This window comes from Balaenoptera borealis (assembly GCF_965194805.1).
Source record: "Balaenoptera borealis genome assembly, chromosome: 7".
NCBI lineage: Eukaryota > Metazoa > Chordata > Mammalia > Artiodactyla > Balaenopteridae > Balaenoptera > Balaenoptera borealis.
Genome location: NC_138864.1, coordinates 121,896,022 through 121,910,410, shown reverse-complemented (window position 1 = coordinate 121,910,410; position 14,389 = coordinate 121,896,022). Strand labels below are relative to the sequence as shown.

Sequence of the window (14,389 nt, the reverse complement as noted above, 5' to 3'; positions counted from 1 at the left end):
CATATTATATGCTGGGTGGGCTCTGGGGATAAAATGGTGGACAGAACCTGGCACTATCTCCTCTCAGATATTATAGTCCAGTGGAAAAGACAGATATTATTAAAGAATCACAAATGATAAATGCAAAATCACAGCCATCACCAAGGCTAAGAGGAAGATATATGTCTTGAAATAAGAGGATTTGACCTAATTACGGGTTCATGGAAAGCTTCCCTAAGGAGGTAACTACTGAGCTGAAATCTGGAGGATGACTAGGAACATACCAAGCAAAGCAGAGAGGGAGGATGTGCAAAAGTCCTGTGGTCGTGGCAGTGGGAGGGGAGAGGGAACAGTTCGAGGGTACCATGCAAGTATGGAAAACTGAAAGGAGGCCAGTGGGACGAGAGAGGAGTCAGGGATGAAGAGTATGGCCGAAAACCAGGTTAAAGACACAGCCATACCAAGTAGGACCTTGTAAGCCAATTGAACTTATAGCTGAAGGATGGATTCCAATTCCATAAGGCCATGATTCCACCCAATGACTGCCCTTTTTGTTTTTGTTTTTTTGGTAGCAATGGTCAAATTCCAAGTTGTCTTCATTGGTGTCTAAGTTTGTGGTAGTTCCAAATGGATGGGGGGGACCATATTTCCTGTGCCAATAAATCTATGTTTTTATGCCCTAGGTTAGTGTGACTTTCAGCAGGTAGGAATAATTTCTTTTTAAAAAATTATGCTTTGAATTAAGTTACTTATGGGTATAATGGATTGTAAATAACATGGTGTGAGCTATTGAAATCCACTTCACTTTTCATGTGTGCAGTAATAAGGTGCAGTATAATTTATGGTTTACAAATTTATAGACCCAGAGTCATAGCTCCAGACTACAGAATGTAGAATAGTTTCCTTTTAAATTTCAATTTTTCTTCTAAAACTGGCTGGTGAAAAATTTACTTTTGCATTTCCGTGACAACATCAATCCCTGTTTTTTCTTAGTATTTCAGAATTCAGAAATCACATAATTTTAAAATTGGAAGAGATCTTCATAGGTCATCTAACTTACCTCCTCTGGAAACAGTCATGGCTGTATATCTGGGCAAGGTGAAAGTCCCTCCTTTAATAAAAAGATATCTGGAAAAATATTTTCTCTCAGAATGAAGGTCTGGCATCTAGTAATTCTTATAGAGTTCCACCCCAAAACATTGCTTATATTTGTCAAATATCCTCTTGCACTTGTGAAAATAGGGAAAAGGTTTCATATTATTGAGGATACCCTGGGGATTTTTAGGGCAGTTCCATATAGGGGACTAATAGTATATGTAAGAATGACTGAGGTCAAAGATAGACCCCAGCAGCATGAGAAAAAATATCTGCTAAGCCCTGGGATAAGGGATAGGTTTTTGAATTAATTCATGTAAACCAGAGCCATAATTATGAAGTGTAAAGAACACACGTGAAAAAAATGAGATGATAATTAGATCCTAAGAAGCATTTGAGGTATTGGAATGTGAACTTGGAGATCTACTGAAAAGGGTCTATCTATCACCACTAAGAGAAAAATACTGTAGCTATAAACATGAAGTTTTGCTCAAAATAAAGACAAATTCTTACACTTTTGGGAGAATGAAGTAGGGATAAGTCAACGTAACAAAGCAAATAAACTATTTAACATGATCGTTCTACCCTCTGTGTCTCTGTGTCATGATTTTATGTTTTGACATGCTACTAGTCAGTTCTTAGAAATTGACTGAGAATGGAATACCTGCATAAGGAAATTTTAAAGGTATGCAACTGCAAGAATGTAATGTATTTGTATTTTTTCACAAACTAGCCTCTTTAGTTTTTGAACACGAAAAACCGTCTCTCCCTTTCCTGCAATCTGTGGCTTTTCTTGTAGGATTTCCTCACCCAAAGGATGACACCCTGTCTCCTCAGGGGAGTGGTTTGTAAATGACAATCCTCTGAGCCCTGTATAGAATTCACTTGAAAATTAATTCCTCCATGTATAAGCAACAAATAAACAAACAGATAGGTCTAGGACATACCCAGATCACTTTTAATGTTCTTCAATTCTTCTGGAAAAACAAAACCCTATGGAAACCAATCATTCACGTCAAGCTCAAATCTGCCATGGAAACGATAGCAAACAATGAATGGCAGCATGAAATTAAGTGACAAATTGTGTGATATGGACAACTATTTGTATAGAAATTCAGAGCAAAGGGATGATTGTTCTGAATGGGATGAAGTGGCAATAATTTACTGAGTACTAACATATGCTAAAGCCCTTCTCAGTGTTCTCCACAAATCATCTCATTTAATCTCACAATGGCTTTATGAGGTGGTGCTGTTATTAATCTCATTTCACAAAGGAGAAAAATGAAGCTCAAAAGGTTTTAGTGCCCACAGTTACAAGGAAGTCGATCCAAGTTCAGACTCAGGCAGCGTGACCTGTCAAAGAAGGGCTTCGAGCCTCCATCTTGGACCACAAGCCAGCCCGACAATCACGCACGGAGCAGCTTTCTCATCCCGGCCAAGCCTGGACCAGGGAAGAAAACGCGTTAAGCAGTGAGCAGCCTAACTGTAATGTTTGAAGCGCTCCTAAATATTTAGTTTTACTAAACTTCAGACTTTAGCTGTTCTTTACCTTTTTAAACTAGTACTATTTTAAAATTACCATAGTTCCTTTACAAAAGGGACACTTGGTCTTTTACCGAAAATAATGAGGTAAAAATTTAATAATGCTAACAAAGGTCAAAACCACAGAACACAGAATAAGTAGCTGGAAGTCTCAGCTCCTTGGATTTCAGAACTATAAGAGACCTCAGGAGGCATGTAGTCGACAGAGGAATTAAGGAAGTCCAAGAGAAGAGAATGACTTCCTGCAAAGGCACCCAGCATGGTGACCTCACAGGCAGCATCAGAAGCCCATGCAGTCACTGAATATGTAAAAATGCCAAATTGTTCCTTCTGTATCAAACTGAATAGCATATGTTATATAATTTTCACAGTATTATGTGCTGGGCCAGACCCTCCCAATTTTTAACTAATTCATGGGAGTAACTAAGAGATATATCAAGTCTTTTAGCTTATTTGGAAGCATGTGCCTTCTACAACCCACAAGATATATTTTTCACAACAAAATTGTGTCCAATCAATCCTTTCTTGAATTCTGCACTATGGTCTTCTAACCTCTATTTATGCACACACATGATTTTCAACATTTTGGCCTTATTTGGGGAAGACAACGAGCGATCAGGCTTTCACTGTTAAAATGAATGATTCTATATTCATACACACAAAAATTAAATAAAGGAAGAGTAGAATAAGCAGCAGGGAAGAGATAATTTCCCTCTTTTACATTTATAACTTCCCACAAGAGCCAAATCTAACCACACTTAGGACATTTCTAATACTTGGAGTTGTTAACTCTTTAAAAAAAACCCAAAACACTCAACTATTCAACTACTGGCATATATTTTAAATTGTTTTTAATTTAATATGTTTAAATGTCTTTTTCTTTGCTGTGTATTCAATGAAAGAAGCAATTATAAAAAAAATTATTTGCTTTTACATTAAATATAAAAGTGGTCGCTGAGATAGGAAACAGTTGTAACCACCACCAATTTCTTGTTCTTTCCTTTAGTTAGAATTTCCATTCTCAGAAACAAGACTGTGATAGTTAAAGGTGGTATTTATAACATATTATATGAATTCTACTGGTGGAGTGAAGGTACTTTGTTTCATCTAAGTTACTTAGTTCAAGCATTATGTATCATACAATGAATGTCATATGATGAAAGTTAATATTTTGGTGTGATTGGAAGGGTACAATTTTAGTCATAACTCACTCCTTAATTCTAATTTATTTCAATATCAATCACTTTGGTTTTTTATTCATTAAAATATTTTTTACATATCTATATATAAATACTGTAGAGATGATGAATCTACTAAGTGTCTGTTTTAACTCTCTTTTGTTCTTTAGTCATTAAAATACTTTTTTACATATCTATATATAAATACTGTAGAGATGAAGAATCTACTAAGTGGCTGTTTTAACTCTTATATCGCCCTATTAATGTTAATTCTTCTAGTTCTTTTTGTCTCTTGGTTTTTTAAAATATCCTCCTAAACAAATTAATAAGTGCAATAAAATAAAATTTTTTTTTTCTTAGTTGAGGTCTTACAATATATGCTGAACTCAATGCCTTATTGTACATTACTACAAATAATGATATGAAAAGTCTCAGAGAACGGTATTGCATTTTTACTGTCCCCAGAACGCTAATAATATTTTGCTTGTTATTATTTTCTAAAAGTGAAATGAAGAGAAAGCACTCTGTATACTTAGAGGATTTAGATATTAGATTTTCATACAGAGAGAAGATTGAAGAAGACTGAATCTCTTTCCTCCTTCTTACACACACACACACACACACACACATTCATGCTACATAACAGATGACCTTCTTCTTTCAACTATATGCTTTATGGCAAATCTGTCTTCAAAAGTGCTATGCATTATTGGAAAATTAACATTACAATTATAAAGTTAATATTCAGTTTTTAATAATCTTTGAATTATAAAAATATAATTTTTATTTAACTTTTCAGGGGAAAAGCTATTATGTAAAACAAGGCACATCTGTGTTCTAAAAGACATTTTTGCATGCTACTTTTTATTTTTTAATATTTAAAAAAATTTGACTTCTTGCATTTTTATTTTACATATACAACTTCAATGGACTTTCTTCCACTTTCCAGCTCATTTTTCTGATCTAAAATATGTGGCCAAATAGTTCTAAAAGAGCGTTGAGACAACTATCATCCAGAAACTAAGTGTTCAAATTACACTCTGTCTGCCTCTCTGATGAATTGATAAATGAGTATCCAGTCAGAGACATCACACTAACACAATTTTCCAAACAATCTATCCAGACAGATGTGGCTTAGACATGTAAAGGCACATCCAAGAGCAGCATTCCAATCTCAACTACATGTTTATGGAGCTTCGGAAACGTTGGTCCTTCTTTTTGAGTCATTAGGCTTGAGAGAATATATTTTGATAACTAGAATACTACTCTAGAAAAGCAACAGTGAAATCTGGGTTCTTCAGAATCAAGTGATTTACTGGATTATTCAGGTTGCTGAGCTTTAAAGCATAGCTGAAGACCTGGGATTCTCATGCAATTATAAGTTTAAAGTGAGATAAATTGGCACTCACAGTTGTGGCAGGTGGCCCCACTGTATCCCGTCTCATCACAAGTGCACATGAAGCTGTCCCACGTTTGCGAGCACTTCCCACCATGCTCACAGTGATTGGGCACACATCTGTCAGAGAAAGAGACAAACAGAAATAAACCAACAAACAAATGAGATTTATGAGTGGCTAAATTCCAAGCTGTCTGGGCAATACATCATTTCAATGCCAGGTTGCCTTACCAAGGCAATTAATCCTTGTTAGTTTAAGCAGATTAATATGATTCATGATGGAAGGTGCCAAGCGCACAAAAGATGATGCATCACAGGCTTGGTGTTTCCCATTTTTGAGTAAACAGTAGAAATTAACAAACAGTTGAGAGATTCATTTGCACATCACAGATTTATTTTATTTTCCTTTTGCAAAAAAAACAAAGACACTAGCTAAATTTCCTCCTGGTGAGAGACAAAACATTAGCCATCTTGTTTCCTGTACTATCCTTTATCAAGGCCAATAGTACCAAGACAGAAAGAGGTAATGCTGAGTTGTTGTTTTTTTTTTATAGCAATATGAGCTTCTGAAATAATGCCACAGCAATGAGAATATACTAGCCTCATAAGAAAAGATTTCTAAGTCTTCCTTACCTCTCCTCCCATGCCCCACTGGCTAATGAAACCCACCTTTATAAGGAGGCAGCAAGTATAGTATGGGGGAAAAAATGCAGGTTTTGTGTTCAAATCTTTGTCTTCTTATTTACTTAATAGCCAGTTATGATGATGTAATTTAACCTTTCTGATCCTCAATTTTCTCATTTGAAAAATGGAGCAATTATACATACCTATCTGGTAAGTACTGGGTTGGCCAAAAAGTTCATTTGGTTTTTCCTTAACATCTTATGGAAATGAACTTTCTGGACAACCCAATAGTATTGAGATTAGGAGGTAATGTTCATAAAGTAGATAATTAATAGGCAAGAAATAGAGGGCCAATAAACAGGAGCTGTGGATATCTGAACCATTGCTTGCCAGGCACTGTTTTATAGTCTGCCTGTATCCTAGCAATAGTGAAGTTGGAATTTGTTCTGGAAAACTCCTGTTTCAACAGCACAAATTATTTTGTTCTTATGTATTAGCATTCACAAAAGATTTCTAGCTTTGAATAGGAAACTCTCTAAAGTAGAAAAGTCCACTCAGATTAAAAAGGCAGAACCCATAATAGTGGGTCACAGGTTGCTTGATGGAGAGCCACACTTTGACCACCAATAATCATAAAGCCCTGGTAGCGTCTTGCTGCAAAATAGAATAGGACTGGACTCAGAGATAATATTCTCCATCCTCTGTTCTTGACTTACCATTAGCCATGCCTAAAACTACCATAGCAGGGCATAGCCCAGTTTGGCATGGAACTCTGTTTCTTATATAGGAATGCTGTTCCTCTACAACTCTTTGCAAACCTTTAGTCATGCAACGAACAATTATTGAGCACTGTGGGAAATAGAAGATGAATAAGAGTCTATTCACTGCCTTTCAAGAGCTTAAGCCTAGGAGAACAGGATTGTAAGAGAAGAAAACGAGAGGAAGAACATTATAAGGGGGGAAAATACAACATAAGAGAGCATAATGTTGGATTTTCAGGAGGTGGGATGGAAAATTCACTCTACATTAATAGGCAGTTCTATTCCATATGAATTTGGACTTGGTGTTATCAAGGCTACAAAGATATTTCTTCTCCAAAGACTCTATAACCTATGTAGGGGGGGCGGTGGGGGATAAGATTCATGCGAGATACAATACTAGGCAGAATCTGATCCGTCATCAGAGTGATATGAAACGTACAGAAGTGCGGAGACCAGAGTAGTTATGGGTAGACTATAAACAAAGCGCTTAACCAAGCTTAGAGCATTTCTCTTGGGCCTTAAAAAGAGAAGGTGCATTTTTATAATTAAAATATTGAAAACTGTTCCCAGCAGAACAAGCAAGAAAGCAAGAAGGAAGAGTTAGAACCATGATCAGAGGGTGGGTGGCCCAGGGTTGTTCCGGTCTATTGCCAGAGCCATTTCCCTCTACAGGTGCCCAGGCATAGGCCTTAGCAGAAGGCATTTATATCCAAGAGTCCTGATTCTCCAGACCATGCGAGGAAGCAATGATACAGACACTCCAAAATTACATAAAGCTAAAAAACATCTTTGATACTTAATTTGGAATTTCAGTACTCACATGTCTTTGTGTGGTATATTTACCTTCTAAATTGTTGTTGGTTAACAGTAACTCAGCCTAATAGTGAAAGTAATTTACATCAGCTCATTATATCAATTAATTCAGGGGAAGTAGTACAGAGTGTACTGAGTCTCTAGGGAAAACCAGGTTGGAATCTAAATGTGCTCTAAATAATGCACAAATGAGAAAATCCACATCAAAATGATAAAAAATATTGGTGTGCACTTAACACACACATAAGCATATAACAGTCAAGTGAGGTTAACTGAATATTTATACAATTCAGTATTAAGCATTTCTTTAAAAGTGATCTTTTATTTAAATAAAATGTTAATATTTTATTTTAAATGTTTGTTTCTTAATATTTATCTTTTTTAACTGACATTATCCCTATGTTGATTACTGGCATTTTAATTCCTAATGGTGAGAAATGTTTTATTTCTAAATCAAGTTGATTCAAATGTAATTTCAAACCATAATATTTTATCACTATATTAAAAAAAATGTTAGAACCAGTTACCAAGCAAAACAAAATCTGAATTAACCTAGCTTCCCCCTTCCTAATTATTTATTTCTTCTCTTGGACTCCTATGGAACCATTTGTATATGTCCAATATACCATCATCACATTGTTTAGTAATTATTTGTTTGAGCATCTGTCTCTTCTAAACTGAGACTCTGCAGTGAGGGATTTTGATCTTTTGATTCTTAGCATGACAAGGCATATAGCCCACTCAGTAAATGCCTATTGACAGACTGAAGGAATGGATGAACACAACACAACGTTAGAAAGTTACACCAAGGAACTGAAGTAATTTCAGAGAAAATATCTTTTACTGTGAGAAATATAGATTATTCCTATGTACGATTTTAGTCTTAAATCCAGACTCTTGCTCTAGTGAACGAATTATTTTAGTAGGTCACAGGAAATGTATAATTTGTTTCATAGCATGTGCTAGCTTGAAAGTTTGATTCACACCAAAAAGTAATCAAAATGACTTTGCTGCCACGACTTGAGAACTACTTGACCAGGATCAGGAACATACAGGGGAGAAGTTGGCAGGTGTCAATTTGTTGTGATCAAAGGGCTCCAGAAGAAGTGATGCATTCAATTTACTCTGTTCTGAGGTAGCCCTGGCATTAGAGTCTCTCAGCTGGAATCATCCTTTCCGTGTGGCAATGCTTTTCAAAATGCTTTAGAACTGAAAAGCTATATTTTGGAAATTCAAATATGTAACAATTACTTAATATAAAACCAGTATGAACAGAGTGGCTGTTTGGATGGACGCAACAACTCTATCCAGGGTTATGGATGACAGGTGCAGTTTTATTTTACCCAGAGTATCTCTTTTATTTCTATACTTGATTTTAATTGCAAAGCATTGAGAAAATTGGTATTCACAACTATAAGAAACTGAAAATTGTACCACATTTGTTTGTAGCAGCTCACTTTTTAGTCTATGGATACTAATTACTTAAACGGGGATGCTGGAAGAAATTTTATTTCAAATCTAAAAAAATGTTAATCTGACAGCATAACTGAATGCACTGGTAGTCTTCAAAGCACTTTGAAGGTGCTGTATTTCTTTTTCTCTACAGTATTTAAAAATTAAAATAGTTTTATTTATTTTTTAAAATTTATTTTATTGAAGTACAGTTGATTTACAAGGTTGTGTTAATTTCTGCTGTACAGCAAAGTGATTCACTTATACATATACTGTATATACATTCTTTTTTACATTCTTTTTCTTTATGGTTTATCACAGGATATTGAATATAGTTCCCTGTGCTATACAGTAGGACCTTGTTGTTTATCCATTCTATATATCATAGTTTGCATCTGCTAACCCCAAACTCCCAATCCATCCCTCCCCCACCTCGCATCCCCCTTGGCAACCACAAGTCTGTTCTCTATGTCTGTGAGTCTGTTTTTGTTTCTTAGACATGTTGATTTGTGTCATACTTTAGATTCCACATGTAAGTGATATCATATAGTATTTGTCTTTCTCTTAGTATGATAATCTCTAGATCCATCCATGTTGCTGCAAATGGCATTATTTCATTCTTTTTTATGACTGGTAGTATTCCATTGTGTATGTATGTATGTGTATATACGCATGTATGTGTATATATATATATATACATACACACACACACACACACACATATATATATACCACATTTTCTTATCCAGTCATCTGTCAGTGGACACGTAGGTTACTTCCAAGTCTTGGCTATTGTAAATAGTGCTGCTATGAGCATAGGGGTGCATGAATCTTTTTGAATTATAGTTTTGTCCAGATATATACCCAGAAGTGAGATTGGAGGATCATATGGTAACTCTATTTTTAGTTTTCTGAGAAACCTCCATACTGTTCTCCATAGTAGCTGCACCAATTTACATTCCAACCAACAGTGTAGGAGGGTTCCCTTTTCTCCACACCCTCGCCAGCATTTGTTACTTGTAGACTTTTTAATGATGGCCATTCTGACGGATGTGAGGTAGTACCTCACTGTAGTTTTGATTTGCATTTCTATAATAATTAGTGATATCAAGCATCTTTTCATGTGCCTGTTGGCCATCTGTATGTATTCTTTGGAGAAATGTCTAGTTAGGTCTTCTATTTAGGCCCATAAAATAGATAGTTTTAAATAAAATTCAAATCAAATCTTTGTGTTACCCCTACAACTACATTTGGTTCTGGAGAACCCAATGTAAAATCCACAGTGCCAGCACCATGGCTTCAGAAATAGGCTCCCACAAAACCAAATCACAATTAACAGTGGAGTGTTTATCAGAAAAGCTAGCTGTTACTAAGATCCCAAGATACTGGTATGCAAAAGCAGTGTTTCTCAAAATTTTCTGTGCAGAGGAATCACTTGAAAATCTTGTTAAAACGAAGATTCTGATTCCTTAGGTCTGGGGTGGAGTCTGAGATGCTCCTTGGTGATACTCATGCAGCTGGTCAGAGAACCGTGGTTTTAATTACAAGTCTCTAGGGATTTCCAGTTCACTGCAGTAGGATCTCAAAAAATGAGCACACCAAGAGAAGAAACAGCCCAATAATGGAAGGCACAGAGGGGAGACAGCATGTGGAAAGGGAAAATTTGATCTATGCTGCCACTTCTCCTGAGACTATACTTTTTTCATAGGCTCTCCTACCAATTTTTAATATGATGGATTCAGAGTGACAACATAATAATCTACTAATCTCATTTAGTAGGTTTAATCATTTCAGAATCTGACTGTAGACCTCATGTAATTCATAGAAAGTGATCACTGACTATAAAGGCAGTTTCATTTCACCTTAAAATGAAACTCCCTGTTCTCAATCTGAGTCAGCTGAGGTTTCCCACCTTCTTAGTTCTTATACAGAGGCCAATACTAGGATACTTAATTTGCTTTTAAATTAGTACAAATTTTATACCTAGACATTACATTCGCCTTGTTCTAAACTTTAGAAAGGAAAACTGCAGGTTACTTGTAGGATACTTTGTGAACGATTGGAATTTATAAATTACCATCTCAGCATAAACGAGCTCCTGAATTTATGATTTTTCCCCTTCATCTCGGCTCCCAATTTTATTTTTGCTTATCAAGACAAGAAATTCAATTAGAAAGTTTGGTTTCTTAAATGCTATTTTTCATACTCCTGGCTCTCAGAGCTATTTCCACTATCAAGGCAGAGTTTTCTTCTGCATTACCTTCAATATCAATCTCAACAATATTTTAGTACTTTTATTCTCACCCTAATTAGATTTTATTTGAAGGCATACTCTCCATGGAGTATATATTACTGCCTTATATTTCTTCTGTTCAAACTGAAATTATATAGAGAAGTAATCATAATTTAGCAACTAATTTAGAATTTCATCACTACGTAAGTTAGTTTCATAGTCGTATAACCAGAAAAAACGAATGTTTAGGTATCACCTCACTCTGGTTAGAATGGGCATCATCAGAAAATCTACAAACAACAAATGTTGGAGAAGGTGTGGAGAAAAGGGAACTCTTGCACTATTGGTGGGAATGTAAATTGACACAGCCACTATGGAGAACAGTATGGACGTTCCTTAAAAAACTAAAAGTAGAATTGCCATATGACCCAGCAATCCCACTATTGGGCATATACCCAGAGAAAACCATCATGCAAAAAGACCCATACACCCCAATGTTCATTGCAGCACTATTTACAATAGCCAGGTCATGGAAGCAACCTAAATGTCCATCGACAACCTAAATGTCCATCCACAAGCAACCTAAATGTCCATCGACAGACATTCGTCTGTCATTTATCGAATGGATAAAGAAGATGTGGTACATATATACAATGGAATATTACTCAGCCACAAAAAGGAACGAAATTGGGTCATTTGTAGAGACATGGATGGACCTAGAGACTGTCATACAGAGTGAAGTAAGTCAGAAAGAGAAAAACAAATATCGTATATTAACGCATATATGTGGAATCTAGAAAAATGGTACAGATGAACCAGTTTGCAGGGCAGAAATAGAGACACAGATGTAGAGAACAAATGTATGGACCTCAAGAGGGGAAAGCGAGGGGTGGGGTGGTGGTGGTGGGATGAATTGGGAGGTTGGGATTGACATGTATACACTGATGTATATAAAACTGATGACTAATAAGAACCTGCTGTATAAAAAAAAATTAAATTAAATTAAAAAAAGAAAAACTAATGTTATATTGATGGTGCTCCTTCAACAAGCATTTATTTATGGAAATATTTAAATGCAGATATATTTACGATACCTCCTATATTATGCCCAAAATTTCCATTAAAAATCATCAAGTATCTTTGGTCCATATCTATGTAAGAATTGTACATTTTTACACTAATCATATATATCATTAATTTTAGCCTTACAATATAAACATCTTAAAAATAATTTCTATTATAATAAATGTGAATTTATTTTGTTATAATTTTATAACATATTCCTCCAAATTTTATGAATATAACATCTCTTAAGAGATCATAGGCTCATAAGAGGAGAGAGAGGTGCAAGATCATTAGTTCTTTTACCTTTTTCCAGGTACAACTGTATTTAATATAAATAAATAACAGTAAGCTCTTTATAATCAGAACCTGCTCCAGTTACTGTAAAACAAACTATGGAGAAACAAAGAATAAAGCATGTTTTGTCCTTAAGAAATTGTATTCATTTTTTAACATGTAATTAGCAAGTTAGGTCTCTCTATGCTTAATATTAAAAACATTGGTACGGGGCTTCCCTGGTGGCGCAGTGGTTGAGAGTCTGCCTGCCAATGCAGGGGACACGGGTTCGAGCCCTGGTCTGGGAAGATCCCACATGCCGCGGAGCAACTAGGCCCGTGAGCCACAACTACTGAGCCTGCGCGTCTGGAGCCTGTGCTCCGCAACAAGAGAGGCCGCGACAGTGAGGGGCCCACGCACCGCGATGAAGAGTGGCCCCCACTTGCCACAACTAGAGAAAGCCCTCGCACAGAAATGAAGACCCAACACAGCCAAAAATAAAATTAAAAAAAATAATAAATTAAAAAAAAAAAAAAACCATCGGTACAGGATTAAGGTAATACACCACTGTTGTATGAGTATACTGAGGTTTTATGGAAAAGTTCATCTTTGAAAAGAAATATAGACTTAGCTTAGCCTGGAAGGTGGAGGAGCACCTTTCCACATGGGGAGAAAGCAGGGCCTGTACCAGTATGAGTTAGTGTAAAATGTGATTATGAAATATTGGACTGTCAAATTTGGCTAGAGAAGAAAGTGTGCATTCAGGAGTGAGGATTATAGCAGAAAGTTTTGGATGTCTGACCAACAGCCTTTCCCCCTTTCTTCCTTCCTATCATAACCCTGATATTTTCAGGTATCTTCTCTCTTTCACGTGGCTGTGTGCTTTTGGAAGAGAGACTATCCTGGTCTCCAGAGGACAAAAAGTAAAGAACCAGTTTTCTCAATGAAGTCATTTAACCTGTTGTATGTTGTTCCCCCAAATCTATGATCTGCTTCCTCTATAGCAATAGAATTTATGTCTTGACAAAGAGCTAAAGATACCATTTTCCACACTCTTTTTAATTTAGGGGGCAGGTACTTTTTTTGTCCTCTTCATCTCCTTCCTGTGAAGAACCTATAATGGTGAGATCTGGAACAGACATCTCAGAACACAAGAGGATGGCACAGGAAAATTATTAGGAGACTGGGTTCCAGATAACATACCAGCCCTGGGCCACCTACCCAAATGTTTTTATGAAAAAGAAATAGATTTATGTTATTTTGGTCTTTGTTGCAATAGCAAATACATCCTAATACAGACCTTCAGTTAATCTACCCTGAGGTTGCCCTACATCTATTCTTCTTTTGATGGTTACTGTTGTTTAAGTCATTATGTGTTGTCTTACACTACTTGCAACTGAAAACAGCCAAACCAACAGATAGTAAATTTATTTATTTATTTTTTTTAGATTAGTAATTCTTCTACTTAGTGCAACCCTCTCGGCTTTCTTTTTTTTTTTTTTTTAATTTATTTAATTAATTTATTTATTTATTTTTGGCTGTGTTGGGTCTTCGTTTCTGTGCGAGGGCTTTCTCTAGTTGCAGCGAGCGGGGGCCACTCTTCATCGCGATGCGCGGGCCTCTCACTGTCGCGGCCTCTCTTGTTGCGGAGCACAGGCTCCAGACGCGCAGGCTCAGCAGTTGTGGCTCACGGGCCCAGTTGCTCCGTGGCATGTGGGATCTTCCCAGACCAGGGCTCGAACCCGTGTCCCCTGCATTGGCAGGCAGATTCTCAACCACTGCACCACCAGGGAAGCCCCCAGATAGTAAATTTATGAACCTAGGTTGAGTTCAGGTCATAGAGTGTGCTGTTTATTAAGTTAGGGATTTTCCTGGAGAATATAACCTTGTTTATTCATTCAACGTGTATTTACTGAGTGCTTATTATGTATAATAATCTGTGCTGTTTAATTAAGCTTTCTTATCAAGACGTTTAATT

The 14,389-nt window shown here is 36.3% G+C and overlaps 1 protein-coding gene across 3 annotated transcripts in view; it reads right to left on the bottom strand.

The window, feature by feature from the left end:
• Window positions 1-14,389, bottom strand: part of CNTNAP2 (contactin associated protein 2) — a 2,074,761-nt gene that overhangs the window by 796,662 nt on the left and 1,263,710 nt on the right. For all 3 annotated transcript variants that reach the window (XM_082400459.1, XM_082400458.1, XM_082400460.1), the window contains one exon: window positions 5,204-5,310. In XM_082400459.1, coding sequence (XP_082256585.1) covers window positions 5,204-5,310 — 107 coding nt within the window. The remainder of the gene's footprint in view (window positions 1-5,203; window positions 5,311-14,389) is intronic.